At 33.9% G+C, this 18,242-nt stretch overlaps 2 protein-coding genes across 4 annotated transcripts in view; one reads left to right on the forward strand and one right to left on the reverse strand.

Annotated features, from left to right (window-relative positions):
* Positions 1–17,530, forward strand: part of LOC133173054 (uncharacterized) — a 47,804-nt gene extending 30,274 nt beyond the window's left edge. Inside the window, exons 1-5 of one of the 2 annotated variants that reach the window (XM_061307967.1) lie at positions 14,041–14,063; positions 14,168–14,224; positions 14,815–14,963; positions 16,873–17,040; positions 17,417–17,530. In XM_061307967.1, the coding sequence (XP_061163951.1) occupies positions 14,172–14,224; positions 14,815–14,963; positions 16,873–17,040; positions 17,417–17,475 (429 nt within the window). In that variant the 5' untranslated portion in view covers positions 14,041–14,063; positions 14,168–14,171 and the 3' untranslated portion in view covers positions 17,476–17,530. Of the gene's footprint in view, positions 1–14,040; positions 14,064–14,167; positions 14,225–14,814; positions 14,964–16,872; positions 17,041–17,416 lie in introns of those variants that run through there. The other variant, XM_061307968.1, reaches the window with a different exon arrangement.
* LOC133173053 (uncharacterized) lies at positions 79–12,016 on the reverse strand. Of its 2 annotated transcripts, none has more exons than XM_061307966.1 (5): positions 11,852–12,016; positions 3,308–3,436; positions 1,751–1,793; positions 1,243–1,317; positions 79–330 (listed from the first exon to the last, which is right to left on the reverse strand). In XM_061307966.1, exons 2-5 carry the CDS (start codon positions 3,402–3,404, stop codon positions 111–113), a joined length of 435 nt encoding a protein of 144 aa, XP_061163950.1. In that variant the 5' UTR covers positions 3,405–3,436; positions 11,852–12,016; the 3' UTR covers positions 79–110. The 2 variants fall into 2 exon arrangements, with proteins under 2 accessions (XP_061163950.1, XP_061163948.1); XM_061307964.1 differs by lacking the exon at positions 11,852–12,016 and adding an exon at positions 10,754–10,847.
* Positions 17,531–18,242: the final 712 nt, after the last annotated feature.

The following is an 18,242-nucleotide window of genomic DNA, read 5'->3' on the forward strand; positions in this document are numbered from 1 at the left end:
TGAAAGAATTTAAAAACTATTACATTAATTTCATCGTCATTATCTGACTACTTTGATGTTAAAAAAGCAAACAAGAGATGACTTTTAAAACTACACATTTATTGCAACAGTCAGTTGTAGCAAAATTTCTTCCTTGGGTGGCAGCGAGGGTATCTCTGACAGCAATCGCTAGAAGATTGGCAACTGTAACCATACCAGCAGTCGTAACAGACCTTCACATGGGGGTCACACACATTATACCTTCTACAGCAGTCAGAGGAAGTAGAGCAACGCTTCCGGTAGCATTTATAGTCCGGAAGTTGTTCCCAGGGACGCGATGAGCTGGAAACCCTACAAGACGAAAAATATTATACTGCAGAGGTAAAAATCGAAACATTAAGCTATTAAAATGCATTATCTACCCATTGTAGCGGAAATTAGCTTAATGTATAGAATAACAGCAATTAAAGATCTGAATCATTATTGATTTAAACATGTGCTGACAAAGGTTGAATGACCTTGCAATGGTATATATACTAGAGTGCTGATATTGAAGTAAAGAGCTAATGACTAATTAAATATTGCATAACTTTTCAGCACAACTATGTGCAAACTTGAGTATTTTATTTTGAATTCCATCGAGCTTTCGAGCTAATGTCGATAAAAAAACCTTAATTTACATTTCATTTATAGAAGTATTTGCATCAAATTACAGAGTATTAACTCAACATTCAGACGATGCAGTCAACTTAAGATAAAAGTTCCATAACAAAGAAATAATATGCTCTTTATCTCCCTATGACGAGTTTCACATTTTGATGTTTGATAACTGAATACTCCTCTTGGATTTGACAATAAAGCATAGCATCCTACATCTAAATCCATGATGTTACAATGTAAACAATTCAATTTCAAAACTGACGATTTTAATTATACTTTGACATGGTTATAACGCTGGGGTATCCTAGGCCGTAGCCCTTGTGTACATGTATGTTAGCACTCAAATCCAGAAAAGAAATATGTATAATTAAAACATTTTATGCATTATGTAACGTAAAATACACAAAATATAGAGATATGAAATTTTAAAATGACAATGATTTCGTAAATTAAAAACTCCTTTGAAAGTCACTAAAAATTTTAACCCTCTACCCTAAAATTCATCAACATCACCATGATGCATATAACAATTGATTAACTGTGGAATCAAAATACAGGTATAATCATTCTTAAAATCATTTTACAGCAATTAAGTTCATCTACCTTTGTCTACCTGAATAGCGGTACGAAGGACGAGGTCTACCACGTGACCCATAACCATATGACATCATAGCATATCTGAAAAACCATGGAGAGAATAATTAATATATGTTTAGTTTAGTGCTAACAACAGATGTAAACATGATAAATAAGCGTAGGGATTATATCACTATGGGCACTGTTACCTACCTATGAAACACCCCCTCCCTACCAAAGAAATATTTTAACCATTAGTCGTGATTGTCACTATGTTGCAAAAAAGTAATAGTGATTTGCAGTGGGAAATGTGAAAAAAATCAATGTATATACATGTAAGGTACCTGTATGTGAGGTATGCATTAAGAATAGTTCAACTGTACAGGTAATTTTATAAATTAAATAATTTATCAAATTTGATATCCTTTTTCATATTGATGCAATGATTCGTGACTGTCATGAAGGGTTGATTTAGTAAGTTGTAGATTAGAACTAAGAAAAAAATCTGCAGAAAAGAGAATATGATTGACTGTACCTTTTGTCGGGTACGAAGTCTGTGTCTATTTCATTCTCATTCCCTGAAGAGAAAGATAGGTAATCAGAGATTACAGAGCTCACCTCAACTAATGTTGTCTTTAAGTAAGGCAAAGTCCGAAACTTAACTAATAATCTAGTACATCCCTAGATGCAACATTTATGCAGTTTTGATAAGATAGGGCTTGCAGTTCCTTGGGAATGGGCTTATCCAAAAAATTTATACTAGTCACTCATCCATAAATGTAACTCAAATTCAGCATCTGAAGCAAGTTTGAGAGTGTCCATCCCTTGATGAATCATCCATGCAAGTTTTGGTTCAGATAGGCTTTATAGTTTCTTGGTAATAGACCTGCTCTAAAAACTTTTAACAAGGTCACTCATCTAGAAAATGTACCTCAAATCCAGCATCAGAAGCAAGTCCAGTAGTGTACATTGTTAGATGTATCATCCATGCAGGTATGGTCAACATAGGCCTAATGGTTACTTTAGAATGAACCTGCTCCAAAATTTTTAATATGGTCACTCATCCGGAAAATGTACGTCAGATTCAGCATCTGAAACAAGCCTTGTGGTGTTCGTTTCTAGATGCATCATCCGTGCAAGTTTGGCCATCATAGAGCTCATAGTTACTTTCGAATGAACCTGCTCCAAAAACTTTAACCTGGTAGCTCATCCGGAAAATGGAGCAGTGGTAGAGCGTCCGCTCTGGAGTCTCGGAGTAAGGAGTTAATCCTTACATCGCAGATTCGAATCCCACTGTGGGACGCGGAGACCGGTCCTTCGTATGAGACCATATAAACCGAGGTCCCGTGTCCCAGTAGATGCTGGCGCGAATAAGATCCCTCACTGCTCAATGGCCCTGAGTGCTGAGTATAAGTCAAAATTTGCAGCTCTCCACCGTCAAGTGGTGGCGTCTCCATATGAGTGAAAAACTCTCCAGAGGGACGTAAAACAACAAACAAACATCCAGAAAATGTAGTTAAGATCAAGTATCTGATGCAAGCCTGGTAGAGTGCATCCTTCGATGTACCTTCCAAGCAAGTTTGGTCAACATATGGCTCACAGTTACTGTAGAATGAACCTGCTTCAAAAACTTTAATCTTGTTACTCATCCGGGAAATGCAGGTCAGATTCAGCATTCGAAGCAAACCCGGTAGTATGCATCCTTAGATGTATCATCCATGCAAGTTTGGTCAATTTAGGGTTTATAGCTATAGGTGAAAATGAGACCTGCTCCATAAACTTGAACCTGCTCCAACAACATAGCCTGGTCATTCTTTAGATAAAATTGCAGCATCTGAAACCTTCACTGGTAAAATGAAACAAACAAGAAGCATCTTCCAGGCATCTACCATTACTATATAGGCCATAGAAGTACTTGAAAAGAAATCTGCACCACAAACTTTAACCTGGGGCATCGACGCCGAGTGTATCACATAAGCTCCCCAATTTCTTTGAACATACCAATAAGAAATACATGCAGATTCAATAATATTATATAGCTGAAACCACAAGTAAAAGTTCGTGTGATTTTTGTGCCTAAAGAATATTTTACCTGAAGCCAATGTTGCTATCACTATGACGAAGGCAAAAATAACAAGATGTACCCGATACAGTCCAATAGAGGTGTTAATTCTACTCACTTTCATCATGTAATCAGAGTATGGGTAACAAATGACAACCACTGAAAAATAAACATAGAAGATATCTTATTAGATGATGGTGAGCCTCGAGCAACTGCAACTTATTGTACTGTTGATTTGAAAACCATTTTTTTTTTAATTAAACAGCTTTACTTTTTTTTCAATTTGGATTTTAATGATTGTAATAACGAATAAAGCTGATGTGTAAATAGTTTACAAAAATTTCTAAAAAAAAAAAAAAAAAAAAAAAAAAAAAAAAAAAAAACTTATCGAATGCCGAGAACATTTTTTTAAATCACTTTCCCTTTTTTATAAACTATTGCCCACTATTCTAGCATGTGTATTAAAAATGCAAATTCGACTTTATACCACTTATGGTTTGTATGATAACATGTATGAAATTATGTATGAAATGATATTTGTGAAAAGATATTGCTAAGGAAAATATATCCTATGGGTATGAGGAGGATTGAATGACGTATACTCCCACGGGATTGAAATTCAACTTTCTAAATTTTTTGCAATTTGGGAGTAGTCGCTAGGAATGTGGGATTGGCGGTACACTTAGTTATGAAAAGGTTACGACAACGAACATTGAACGATTTCATAAATCTTTTAAACAATACAAATCGTGAACTGGCCAAAAAACTGACTCCTGGAAACACTAGAGGTAAGATCGGGTGCCCAGGAGGAGTAACATCTCCTGTCGACCAGTCACATCTGCCGCAAGCCCTCTATATTAAAATTAGTGTGAAAACAGTAGCCCAACATTGGTATAAAATTTGTCGTTCATAAAACAATCGAACGAATGGATTTATTATTTTGCAAACAAGGTCATTATATCGACTATGCAGAATTTTTCAAACGCTGACTTTAAACGATATTGTTGAAAGCCCTTTAACTTCTACTCATTTGTCAATAGCCTGGCTCGGTTTACAAATTGATCAGAACATGCTCTTGAGTATCGAATCAACTGGGAGACAGAAACCTCGGTTGATATTAGAACATTACGGCATAACTGAGAAAGGCTGACTGTTGAAAACTTAAGTCATTACGTTTGTCATATATATACTTGTTAGATGGTTATTACGTCTATAGTAAGTAAACCATACTAATATGAAACGTGTTAAACTCTGTAGTGTCTTTTATTTCGAGTTAACTAAGACCTATTGAGTCCAAATATGAATGACTATTGTTAATTTATGAATGTCTTTGATATGTGTCTGCTGCAGATCTCAAACTGAAGGCCACAGCTAGAGTTTTCTTCTTTCAGATTTTTGTATAAGAATATAATAACAGGTTGGCTAACAAAAGAGAACAATAAAGTTCTCACCGGAATATTGTTGGAAGACCTGGTCTCCAAAGGCTACATACAGCTATTATCAATGAGGAACTCTAACATCTTTTTAATGTGAACTGAAGAGTACTTGTGTGTAGAATCGGAATGATTTTTTTTTTTTACAAAATAATTTAGATGACTAATCTCAAATAAAAATTTCCGAGTACCATTTTAATTGATCGAAGAAGTAGTTGTCTATGTTGTCAAAAGTCTGGTCTTTAATTTATTGCGATAAATGGTTGTATAAAGCGTATAAAAGTCATAAGTTTTGATGCTATTGATTTTGGAAGTAATTGCAGAGTGATTTTTGGATATTTCTTTTACAGAAAATAGCATTTCAATAGCTGTACTCAAGAGACAGAGAAGTAATTAAAGTAGGAGATATTTTAAGTGCCGCTAAGCGTGGTCAAGAAGATCGATAACTGCATGATATTTATTAACTAGGTCTTAAAAATTTTTAACGTTATTTAATTAACGAAAAATTGGAGAACAGAGTTTGATCCAAGAATTTGTAATATCTTTTCACTAATTTCTAAAAGGAAGAATATTAGAATTATTTTTAAAAAGTCTGCTACGGCAATAACAAAATACAAGTTCCTTTAGCTTAAAATATGTGTTTTCGAGTTCATATATTGCTTAGAAATGGCCTTACTAATATTTTATTTTTCAATTTATTTAGATATTGCTTACAGCACTTTTATCAAATTGAACATTTTGAACAGAAAGCAAAGAAGAGAATGCGGAAATTCACAAGTGATTCGCTAAAGAAGGCTTCAAGGACTATGTCACTATGGCAAAATGATTTCTCCATGGCCGAAATTGCCCGTGCAAGTCACAAAATGTGAATATGACTGACAACGATGGTTATTGTCTGTACATATAAACAGTCCTTAAAAATACCGGTATCCGTAAGAATAATTCACACATCAAACGTGAAAAGTAAACTAAGTGAAGGCGGATAAGCTGTCAGTGAGACAAGCTGACCTCTGAGAAACACGAGACAAAACCAATAGAGTAATTCGCTTTGGAAATCGTCTATATAGCGTTCTTCAACACAGTCATCACTTTATATAATCACAGACAGTGACTTTCCAGGAAATAAGCTGCAAATATAGTTAATTAAGATGGGCTTTGGAAGGATTTTGTCTTCCAAGATATTGATTCACAAGATTAATGGAGGAACTTCAAAAAATATGCTTTGTGTGGATAGTCTGGTTTGAGAAAATTGAACTTTTATTTATATTCATTGAATAAACTTGATATAAGTTTAATTAGAATCAAATGCAATGCTTTTTGATAAAATTAGGATTTATTAAAGTAATTAAACAACTCACTTTTACAGACATTTGGAATCTTTGGGGTATAGTAAATTGGCATCATATTCACTAATTTTCTTTTTACTAGTATGATAGCTTGTGGTTTTTACTGTAAAGTATGTCTCATATATCATTTTAAATTAATGTAAATTTAATTTTTAAAATGTTAGGGATTTTTTTTTATCAAGTTACTCTACATTATCAAAAGCTGTCTAACATAAGTATTTCTGTCTGTAATATCTACGAAGAAAGAGAGAACTATTAAAAATTTACAGCCTTATAGTACAAGAAACTCAAATTAGCAAACATGCCTTTTTAAGTATTCTTCAGCACAACAAACAGTAAAAGCCGCTTGTCTATATTATCACGCCATTTGTTGTTTGCTGAACGAAATATGTCCAAACCGCGAAGGAAATTATTAGATTGAAAACCTGAAAGTCGCTTCATAAATAAAAGAATACAGCTGGAGATCGGGGCTTTAATGCATAAGATAATCTCGTCAAAGGGTCAGAAGGCTCGCAGAAAAAAAGACAGCCAAAGATAATTTATCCACTGGATATATGATCATCCAAGACCTGAGTGTGCTACATGGACTGAGTGTAGTTAACTTTAAAAAAACATGACACTTTTTTTCTTCAAATTTTGCTGACTTTTGATATTTTTTTTTAAATTACAGTCGACAAAAAATGCAGTACATACTTCCTGTCAACCAGCAATTAGGTGTTATAAGAAGCTGAGTTCCGGTTTGAATCAGTCAAAGGTTCACGTCGTATTACTGAACACTGTTGGTAAAACGAATACATGACCCAAAATAGTGTTTTTGTCACCAAAATTCTTTTTAAAAAGGTCTTGTTGGCCATATTTTAGGATTGATGATGTATTGCTTTTCGTGTTTGTAAAGTTTTGAACATTATCAGGTCCTCTATGAAACGGCATAAAATTCCAATTCTGGAAGATAGTTTCTCGAGAACATACGGAATTTCAGCTGAGGAGTCTAGGTGTTGGATCAAAACCATGAAAATTTAATCTTCAAATCATCTCATCTATTTCCACACACCTGGTTAACTTTTTCGCTGATTTTGATGAGTAAAAAGCTCTCCTACAGTATTGTGTAAAAAAAAAAAGGCTCCTCATTCAAGAATCCGCATCCCTGGGTGGGGCTTTTAAGGTATGAACAAAAAATACATTTTTGAAAATCTTCTTCATTCTTGGACATCTACTAGGAATTGAATAAATAAACTTTCTGTAAGAATTTTGAATTCGTGATGTCTGGTTTAAGGACTTAAGCCACTAGTTGAGACTTTCTTAAAATACAATGAAAATGCTTGGAAAATCTTTAGTTATTCTTTATTTAAGGAATAACTGTCTAATTTTTTGGATTCATGATGTGATCAATCGAGTGGCTTGCGTGGTAATTTGCATAAACGCCGAATATTATAGCCATGTAAGTATCATGAAATCTGGGTCTAACGTTCCCAATGGAAATACTAAGTTATAAATTTAAAAATGTTATACAAGACAATCTTTCCTCAAACACATAAGTATATTATATTATTGCATAATTATATTAAGCATTATATTGTCTCAAATTTGTAGATTAGGAGTTCCAGCTCCTAAGCATGAAACATATGATACTTTTTCTCATATTAAGCTCTCATTTATTATCCAGTGGGAAGTGAATTAATGTACAATTGTAAATACATGTGCTAAGTCTTCATTATGCTCAAAATACTATTATCAACAAACGAATTGAGGCACAATGGGTAAGAAACATTAATCACATTGACTGGATGATGTCCAAGAATTGAAGAAACATAAGATGCTCACACGTAGAAAAAAAAAAGGTTGGACAACCCCGACAGGTAATCCATTGGAATTTATTTGTACATGGTCATTTAAACGAAAGTAAGGGCCTAATTTATTAAGAGGGAAACGTAACAAGAATACAGATAACAAGAAAGTTTGGTCTTGAACTTGATTCAAATTCATTTTAGTTTTGAAGCAGAGTAGCATTACAAACTTGACAAAAGATGGTATTCATGTGACAGAAGATAGTGTTTATGTTTATATTAAAATCATGGCCAATGGACCTTAAACTTAAATGCAAGGCTCTAATTATGATTTGTGGGAAGATAGGTAATAAAGCGAATATACAAAAATAATGACTTGTTCAAAAATTAATAGGTAGCCGCCTGCTCCCTTCTTTGGTGTGTCATAGAAAGTAGGCAAAATGTAGCGATTAAAAGCTCGAGAGAGCAAATATGATTTTTTTTAACTGCCATTAACAGTAAACCATTTAAATATTGACAATGCTTTTAGAGTTTTTATCAACACGTTGGGTTCTAATTGTTTAGAGATACGTGGTGATGTTCATCGCTCCTTGATATTGAAATACTATTTAAACAAGAACTCTGTCAGCTATTGCTGAGGAGTATTCTTGTACAATACATATTGTGTGATGAGAAATCATTATTATTTATTGCCTCTGACTGTGTAGCAGGGTATGTTTACCTTGAAAATGGCTGTTCATTCAATTAGGCAACAGATTTAGGATTTTAGATTTTATCACAAACAGTAATGAATTTGAACTTTTAATACCTAATAGTACATCGGTACGGAAAGCACGAAACATTTCTTTGCTGTCTTTGGAAATAGTTATATGCTTATTTTGAGACAAAACCTTATTTAAATGAGTAGAGTGTATGTTCTACAAGCTTATCAAAAATATGCCCATCGTTTCACGAATTAATGAGGAGCTTTATGGTCACAAAAAATTAAGTGAACAATTGTAAGTTAGATTCTAGAAAATTATCTTATGATAAAAGTTATCTTGATTAAAATTTAGTAAGCTCAAATGAACATATATCGCAAGATTACTTACAATTACGAGAAAAAACAATTACGAATCATTGTGGCTGCACTACATATATTGAAACAGGCAGATGTTCGTTTGTTTGTCTGTTGTTTAACGTCCCTCTTGAGAATTTTTCACTCATATGGAGACGCCACTACTTGCCGGTGGAGGGTTGCAATTTTAATATCTATACTCGGCACTTACGGCCATTGAGCAGTGAGGGAATTTTTTTTGTGCCAACACCTACTGCGACACAGGACCTCGGTTTATACGGTCTCATCCGAAGGACCGGCAGATGTTCGTTGAGCTAACCATGTATTTATTTCTTACGAATTTTTGTTTGAAAATAAACTGGACAACATTTCATACCTTATTTTTCTTTAGTTATAACGAATGTAGGTTACAATATAACGATATTATTATATGAAGGAAACCTTTAAATTGACATCAATTATCAATTCTGTGAATGTTAAAGTGGCTAGAAGATTGTTAACTTTTTTTTTTTAAATAAGTGCCTTGATATTTAAAAAAAAACTTCAAAGTAATATGCATATAGATGTTTGCAGTATTTACATATATTTGTAAATTATATGGTTTGCTGTATTCCATTTTATTTTTTCATTGTTTTGTTGTATTTAGGACTGCATGCGAATGCACAATGGCGTTGTCAATAAATGAACTGAATTTTGGCTTCTTTATTAGTCCCCTACCGGTGAAACCGGAGGGGACTATAGGTTTCCTCTGAGTCTGTCCGTCCGTCTGTCCGTCTGTCTGTCTGTCTGTCTGTCTGTCTGTCCCTCTGTCTGTCTGTCAGTCTGTCCCACTTGGTTTTCCGCACTTTTTTCTTAAACGCTTGCAGATATTGAGCTGATTTTTGATATGTAAGTGTATCTTGATGAGTTACAGATCAAGTTTGCATTTCGTTCCGCTTCATTGATTTTTGACGGAATTACGGCCTTTTCAATTTTTGCGGGTTTTCCGCAATTTTCTTCTAAACGCTTGTAGATATTGAGCTGATTTTTGGTATGTGGCTTTACCTTAATTAGTTATAGATCAAGTTTACATTTCGTCCCGCTTCATTAATTTTTGACGGAATTATGGCATTTTCAATTCTTAACGGGAACGGAACCAGATTACACTTGCCGGTAGGGGACTAGTATTGCTAATGCAATACTCTCAGAATGCTTGTTAAAATGAAAGTTCTTCCTTTCTGTGTGAGAGTAAAAGGACATAGAAAACAAATAAATGTGAACAATGCATAAATGGGTTATTGTTTATTGACATTAAAATAGCATACATCTGAGATAGCCGTACGTATGTACTGAATGATTTTAGAAAATGTTAAATGAAATCCAACAATCCAATCTATGCTGAAAGTTCTATTTCTCATTTCATTAATTTTTCAAAAACATAATCATTTAAATTCAAATTTGCAAGTTATTGACTTCAATTGTCTTTGGCTATCATATCAAACAATCCTTACAGTAGAAAAACAAAACCGAAAAAAAGTATTCACTGGTGTGCATGAATAACCGGATTCGTGTCGAAATCTTATCGATCATCGTCTCATCTTATGTTTTAATTGTGACCTGCACAAAACTTTTGATACTTGGAAATAACACAACCCTTTACACCTTTCTTCGAGGATATAATACCTTAAAATCCTGGTAATCAAGCCGGCTTTCTCAATTTTCCGCCATTTAAAAAAGAAAAAGGGTTGATGTTGAAAGAATAAACTTTGTAAACTATAAACTTCATTTCATCCGTCATCAAGTGCATACCTATTTACCGGGATGGAAATTAATAATCATCAATTATTCCGTAGGGAAATATAATGCTGATTACTTACTTTATACCACTCTTTTACTGTCGCCGACATGTCGGAAACAAGCATTAATCCACGGGTAGAATAAACAGGGATAATGGTAACTTCTTTATCTCTTTTTTCTTTTAAATCGCTATCTCATTGTTTCACAATTCACTTCTGAGTTAAACAGTTTTTCCCCTTAAAACTCATTATGACGTCATGAAAAGTATTGGATCGCGATTTTCCCATTTAGTGTATACGCTTGGGACATTATATATAGCATTTGGCGCCATATTAATCATCTACCAAAGAGAAAGTGCACCTTTTGACATTTATAGCTTTTTCCCAAGCAGACTCCCTTACAACATGCCTGATTTATATATATGCATCTAGCGTTGCATTTAGAGAAAGATTTGCTGGGGCGAATCTCGACGAACAGAAAGACAGATAATTCAATCCGCAAGATGGGGGGGGGGGGGGATTTTAGAATTCATTGAACAAAAATGTTATTTTTATACGGTTATTGATATATGTATTTATTATAAAAACGTTCATTTTTCATCTTTATCATTTGCAAAGCAGTTACAACCTAAAATTTGTCTTGGAGTATTTCTGTTTCAAAGCTTGGTTTACAGCGATTGCTACTACAGGACTGAAAAAAAGTCAGTGAACATTTTTCACAACTATAATTAAAATGAAGAAAAATCCTCGGTGCTATTTTTATATTATTTTTCTTAATATAGTAATTGTCATTGATAATGTAAAGAAGAAATGAAAAACAACACATTGTGCGTAATGCTATCTTTCTAAAGTAAAAAAGTTTTTAAAAAATTTCAAATGGTCAGGTAATTGAAAAAAGTCACGAAAACAAGGAAATTTGGTACGAGTTGGTAGTGATAAAAAATCTTCTGGACCTCGATTTTACGGAGTCTACATGCATATCCTAGTAACACGGTTATTTCTTATACAGTGCAAATATGATGTTTCTATAACATGTTAATAGATTGGTTTTAAAGTTACACCGAAACAAATTCGTGGTTATGGTTTTTAGAAGGTTTAATCAACAAACCTTTTAAAGTTGTAAAATTGTAAATAATATTTCCACTCAAAACTCAAATAATTTAAAAACGCAACACTTACCTTCCTAAGTTAATCTAACAGCCTCAGTAAATCTGAAAATAAAAACCCAAGCATCTGAAAATCAGGCTCCTTAATCGTAGGACTAAATGTCATCAATATATAGCGAGAGACCTTCATATTTAAACACGTGATGTATTGTTGTGACAAATCATTGATTCTATCTTCACGTCAGTGATGCAGCAAATTTTCATGCACACAGTTGGGTAAAGACCCCTATTGGACTAATAAAAACCAGTGTCTCCCCCAGGCATGCAGAATCAACCTACAATAAATTCCTACCTATACACAGAGAAGTACTTATCATTCAGCATCAAATCTAATGATTCTTTTGGCTTCGATGAGTTTCACACCATATTTATTGAGACATTGAATCAATAACAGAAAATTTGCGAAGAAGTCTTCGGTGACAAGTTCGTGACTCTAGATAATTGTTTTAGAGCTATTTGCATATTTATAATAAACACTAAATTCATGATAAAAACAGCGAATGTCTTCGAACTCTTCCGTTTTTTAAAAAATACGAATGGTATACATGTACTTTTCATGTAATTCCATGTTTTAATGGAGTTTCTTTTTTTACAGAAAGAAGAATAAATTAAGATAGGGCAATCTTTGCAATAAATCTTCAATTGTACAATAAAAAAATTAAAATGGACATAAAATATATCATTCCAGTGTTTTCCTGGCATATATATACATGTATATAGCAATAACCTTGTTTCCAATTCACAATTTTCAATATTTGTGATGTCTGCTAAAAACGTAACCAAAAAATCAGATTAAGGGGCAGTATTGTATTACTGAATGTGAAGTTGCAACATTAATAGTGAGCTGAATATTTCAACTTGTTTTGACTTATTTGACTTATTATTCAGATAGCTTCATACATTCGAATAGGAAAAATAAGCCTAAATTGACTTTGTTCTCTTGAGGATAAAAAGATCTTTTTTGAGGGTTATATTGGCTCATGAAAATTGAATTTCACCGTTCATGATGACGTTCATCTGACAGAAGTAATGTTTATTTCATCAATATGCAATACTTTCAAGCTAGAATTGCTTTTCCCAACATACTACATGTAAGAAAATAAAGGCATAATATTAAAATAGCATGGGTTGTACTATATTGTAAAAACACGGTTTAAGTATGACAAATACATACGCTTGACTATGATAAAGTAGCAAAAATAACTTAATCATTATCAGTTTTTGATCCAGAGATTGATTAATTGATTGATTGTATGTTGTTTTACGTCACATACGAAAAACTTTTCGCTTATATATAGACGCCACCATATACTGGCGAAGGGCTTCAAATCAGGACTCAGGGCCACCGAACAGTAAGGGATCTTTATCGTACCAACGCCTACCGTGACAAGGGCTTTGGTTTTTAAGGTCTTATTCGAAAGACCCGCACCTTTCATGTCATAGTGCCGAGTGCTTTCCATTTTATCGACTTAGGTTTGTCGCGGCTGAGGCTTGGACCCGCGACCTTTAAATACTTCTAATGCCCTATCAAAGAAGACGTTAGAACAATAACTTTCTGAATTATAAAAAGTCAGTTAAAATTTAATAAAATTTCCACAGTTTATATTTAAACTCAATTTCAAATGACATTAATTGCAGAAACAAGGATTTTGACAATATATATGTCGAGCAATTTGTGAATGGACCGGATGATGAGAGAATTTTACAAAATTTTATTTTAGTAAGCATGGCAAGAGCGTTCGTCAAAACCTTAAAGACGATACACAGAATTATGTGTATCTTAGTATAATCTACTTGTGAACGAAGTTTTATTGAAATCGGACCAAAACTGAAGGAGTAGCGTTTTAACAGATTGTTTACAGGCAGACAGACGGACACCAAGATGGACGGATGATGGACACCTTACTAATGCATAAGCTCTTTTGGTCTCTGACCAGTAGAGCTAAGAAATAGAATTATAGTGCGTTTGCTTACTACGGTACTGAATCAACACAGTTTGGCATAGATGAGTTTAACGTCAACATGAAATATACCAAATTCTGAAAAACAAAATCAATGCGATAAAATATAGATATGCCGATTTGCTTTTCACTGGAGACTTATCTTTCAACACTTTGTACAGTCATGCTTGTTTAAGAACCTAGCCCTGTACATGTATGTCATAACTTAGTTCTGACATAATGCAGACGATAAGAACTCTAATCTCTCTCTTTCTGGTATCAAAGGTTTGTTCAATTTCCATGTAGGAAATGAAAAAAAAAATTAATGCAGTAAGACATACAACGTTTACTGAATTAAGATATGTAGAATAATAATCTTTTTGTTTTAGGACAATGGACAAAATTATCTTAGCCTTATGTTTAGGAGCTGTCATGGGGGTCATCATGTGAGTACAAGTGTATCATTCTGACCCAAAATATTGAACACATGTTGGACAATTACGTCACGAATGTTTACGAAGAATTTATTTATTTCTTTTTTTCTTGTATGTTTTTGATCATCAATACTTGTTCACGAAAACAAAAGGATTGTAATATTGCTGTTTGGAACATTTATTTTTAATCTTCGGATTTATATTTCCAATGACAAACATTAATTCAACGTATAAAAGAATGCGATTAAAAGATATCGATCTGCGCTTTTCAAGCACGTTTCATATTACTCCTTTTTCTTATATAATTAAATTTTATCAGATGATACTTTTTATATTACCCAAACATTTGAGTTAGACCATGTTCCGAACTTTCAGTCTCGCTGCACTGTCGTTGAAATTCCAGTCAGCTAAACTGACATTTGCAGCAGGGATAACCATATTTTTGAAATTTGAAGACAACATATTAACTCATTGATATTTTATCTTTACAGGTAGAAAAATTAATGCTTTTGGTACACTGCTATCGAATCCTCTAACTTTTTAGATGATGCTTGATCAAATTTTCCCGAATAACCTTCACCTTAGATTATTATTTCTTCAAGGGTAAGTGGTCAGTTTCACTTGGGACGTCCTGTTGTTGACAGTCCAGAGGCACGTGCCATTTTTTCTGCTGCTGAAAGAAACAGAACCCCTGATGGCTTTCTTACAAAACTAGAACTAGACGATATCTTTCAGACTTTTGACCACAACAGTAAGAATTGGTTTACAATAAATAAAATTGTTGTAGATATATAAGATCTTTCGTAAACTTTATGTTTTAAATAACTAAAAGTCACCATTTATCAATGATACAAGTACATGTATCTTACTGGGCAATCATTGAAGAAAAGTATTTCTTCTTTTGAGCGTGGTTTGATTAACGATTTCAAAATTAAATGACGATATTTATATTCACTTCCTTAAATTTTGATTTTAAAAAGCAGTCAATAATCAAACTTAGAAATGTGTATATATTATTGTTTAAAGTCCTTTTTTTTCAGTTTCCATCATGCATCTCTGACGACATATTTCAGCTCCTAAATGCAAGATAAATTATAGCAAAATGGAGAAAAGTACGTCTCCATGCCAGATAATGAGCAAACATGCAGATTGTCAACCTTTTAGAGATGGGTAAATTTACTTATTAACGCCATACATCATACATGTACATGCAAGATGCAACTTTTGTGAGTTATTTATGTAAACATACATTTCTGTCGACATGGGAAATAATTATTTTAACATGCAGCTTATTTATGTCGACATATCAGTATACTCGTAAGAGTCTTATGTATACGAATATTGCCATAATTAAGTCGCGTGTTAACATTATTGAGTCACAAGCCAACATAATTATGTCCATGCGCAGATCTAAGGGGGGGGGTTCAGGACCCCCCCCCTCCCCGGAATTTGCAGAGTAATAAAAAGTATATACTGAAGCAAATAAAAAATGACTTCAGAACCCCCCCCCCCCCCCCCCTGGAAAATGTGGACCCCACAATCACCAGTACAAAATAGGTGTTTTGAACGTTTAGGAAATGGATTTTAGGTTGTTGTTTTTTTCTGCTAGTCAAGAAATTTTCTTGCTTTATTTCGTTTGGGATGGAAATTTAGGGGGGGGGGGGAGGGGTGTTTTGTTTTTGCTTGTCGAGAAATATTTGGGTTAGAATTTTTTTTTGACTGGGATGCCCCCCCCCCCCGGAAAAAAATACTGGATCCGCGCCTGATGTCGTAATCTGGTCGACAAAATTAACTCGCATGTCAGCATAAACAAGCATTCTGAGAGTATTGCATTAGCAATACTAGTCCCCTACCGGCAAGTGTAATCTGGTTCCCGTTAAGAATTGAAAATGCCATAATTCCGTCAAAAATTAATGAAGCGGGACGAAATGCAAACTTATTCTATAACTAATCAAGGTAAAGCCACATACCAAAAATCAGCTCAATATCTACAAGCGTTTAGAAGAAAATTGCTGAAAACCCGTAAAAATTGAAAAGGCCGTAATTCCGTCAAAAATCAATGAAGAGGAACGAAATGCAAACTTGATCTGTAACTCATCAAGATACACTCACATACCAAAAATCAGCTCAATATCTGCAAGCGTTTAGGAAAAAAGTGCGGAAAACCAAGTGGGACAGACAGACAGACGGACGGACAGACTCAGAGGAAACCTATAGTCCCCTCCGGTTTCACCGGTAGGGGACTAATAAGTCACACGACAAATTAATGATGTTGAAAGTCGAAAAAAAAAAACTCGGATGTCGACATCAATTCGCATGTCAAAATAATTTTGTTATGTCCATTTAACTAACTCGCATGATGACATAAATAAGTCGCATGTCAACAGAAATTTACTGCATTTTGCATATACATGTATCATATCGGATACTGGCGTTGGGAAGTATATTTACTCGTATTAAACATCAAATTATAAAAAAAGGTTAGGAATTTCTCAACTTTGTTAAATTTTAATCTTGCAGGTTGAGATAATTTATCTTGCATGTAGGAGGGCAGAAATATGCCACCATATGCATCAGAATTGACGCTTTCAACGTTTTGTTTTCTAAGAATTTGCATGAATGTTGTTACGAACAATATCTCTTTTTTATCTTAATATTAGTGGATGGTATTGTGGATGAACAAGAATTCATATACATTTGGAGATCTCGGCATTTGGGCGACATCTCGCACGCCATTACCCTTTTCCATCATGCCGATACAGATCGCGATGACGTCATTTCTAAGGTCCCTGATCTTACACGCGTTTTCTACTATTTCGATCGGGATCGTAAGTTTTTGTCATAACATGCAAATAACTTTATTACTTTATTTAGTAATCAATCTGTTTGTTTATTAACCTTGAGGCCCCTGTCAGGTTATGACAAAAGTATTTCAGAATGGAGATTAGAGATGTTGATCTGCATAATCACCTCGATGAACAATTATCTCTGCCTCTGTAAATAGTCACATGTGCCATTATCCGTTAACAATTTTTTTTCCTCATGGTCATTCATCTGCTCAAACTGAATAATTCAACAAAAGTTTTTCATTACATTTATCAAATACATGTCTATATGGGAATTGATAGGACCTAGAATTGAATTGCTGTCAGTTACAACTGATTACATTTATGGAGAATAATTGTTTCTGTTATCTTCTTGCAGAAGATGGCAAAGTAAGCGAAGAAGAGTTCGTACAAGTGTGGTTATCCTTGTCCATGTAAAAAAAAAGACAAATCAATGAACGATATAACAAAATAAATAGACGAGTGCGAATTCCATTGATCGTCTGTTAATTCATTCTTACATCTAATGTCACGAACACAAACAGAGGAATGACAGTCACAAGTAATGTGTAAAAGGAAATTATCTCAAGCCACCTGACCCGCACTGTTGTCTGATAAGGTTTTCGACAAGGATGAATGTTGAATGGTATCTAATGACAAAGTGCTATTGTCAAAAGACCTAAGCAGCAGTCAAGGGTTCAAATTACCAACTGATCAAATTTTCAGCTCCTGGTGCTTTCAATGGCTGATATATTATCCCGGGTTGTTATTTCTGTTTTAAAACGGGGCGAATGTGAGCACTATTTTTTCCAGTGTAATGCAGCAATTCGATCTAATTTGGTTTTTTTGCATTTTGACGTATTAATTTCTCCAGGGGGACAGATGAAGGGTAATAAACTGCTGAGTAAAAGCAAGTGTCACATGCATCAATGATGTAAATTGTCTTCCTTTTAGCAGTTTACAGCTATTTTGGAGTTTGTTTTATACCTCCACACGCAATCGAAGTAAGATTGTTTATAATAGCTTGTACTATGTTTTTATATCTATTACGAATAGTGCATTGATTTTCTGTAACTTCGTGGAATTTATGATACAAGTTATCTTCCTTTTTCTTGCTTCATGACAATTAAATCCACATCAAATAAAAAGAGATCAGAAATTTTAAGAAAAACAGATGTAACCGTGTATGAATAATGATAGTAAAG

Source organism: Saccostrea echinata, unplaced genomic scaffold (assembly GCF_033153115.1).
Source record: "Saccostrea echinata isolate AGI-Se365-2 ecotype Australia unplaced genomic scaffold, CSIRO_AGI_Sech_v1 ptg000056l, whole genome shotgun sequence".
Classification (NCBI taxonomy): Eukaryota; Metazoa; Mollusca; class Bivalvia; order Ostreida; family Ostreidae; genus Saccostrea; species Saccostrea echinata.

What these genes read in the sequence shown, in the direction of transcription:
- LOC133173053 (XM_061307964.1), bottom strand. An exon ending in GATAGCAACATTGGCTTCAG is followed by an intron (nt 1,794 to 3,307) that starts GTAAAATATTCT and finishes CTTTCTCTTCAG; the next exon opens with GGAATGAGAATGAAATAGAC. An exon ending in GACTTCGTACCCGACAAAAG is followed by an intron (nt 1,318 to 1,750) that starts GTACAGTCAATC and finishes ATGGTTTTTCAG; the next exon opens with ATATGCTATGATGTCATATG.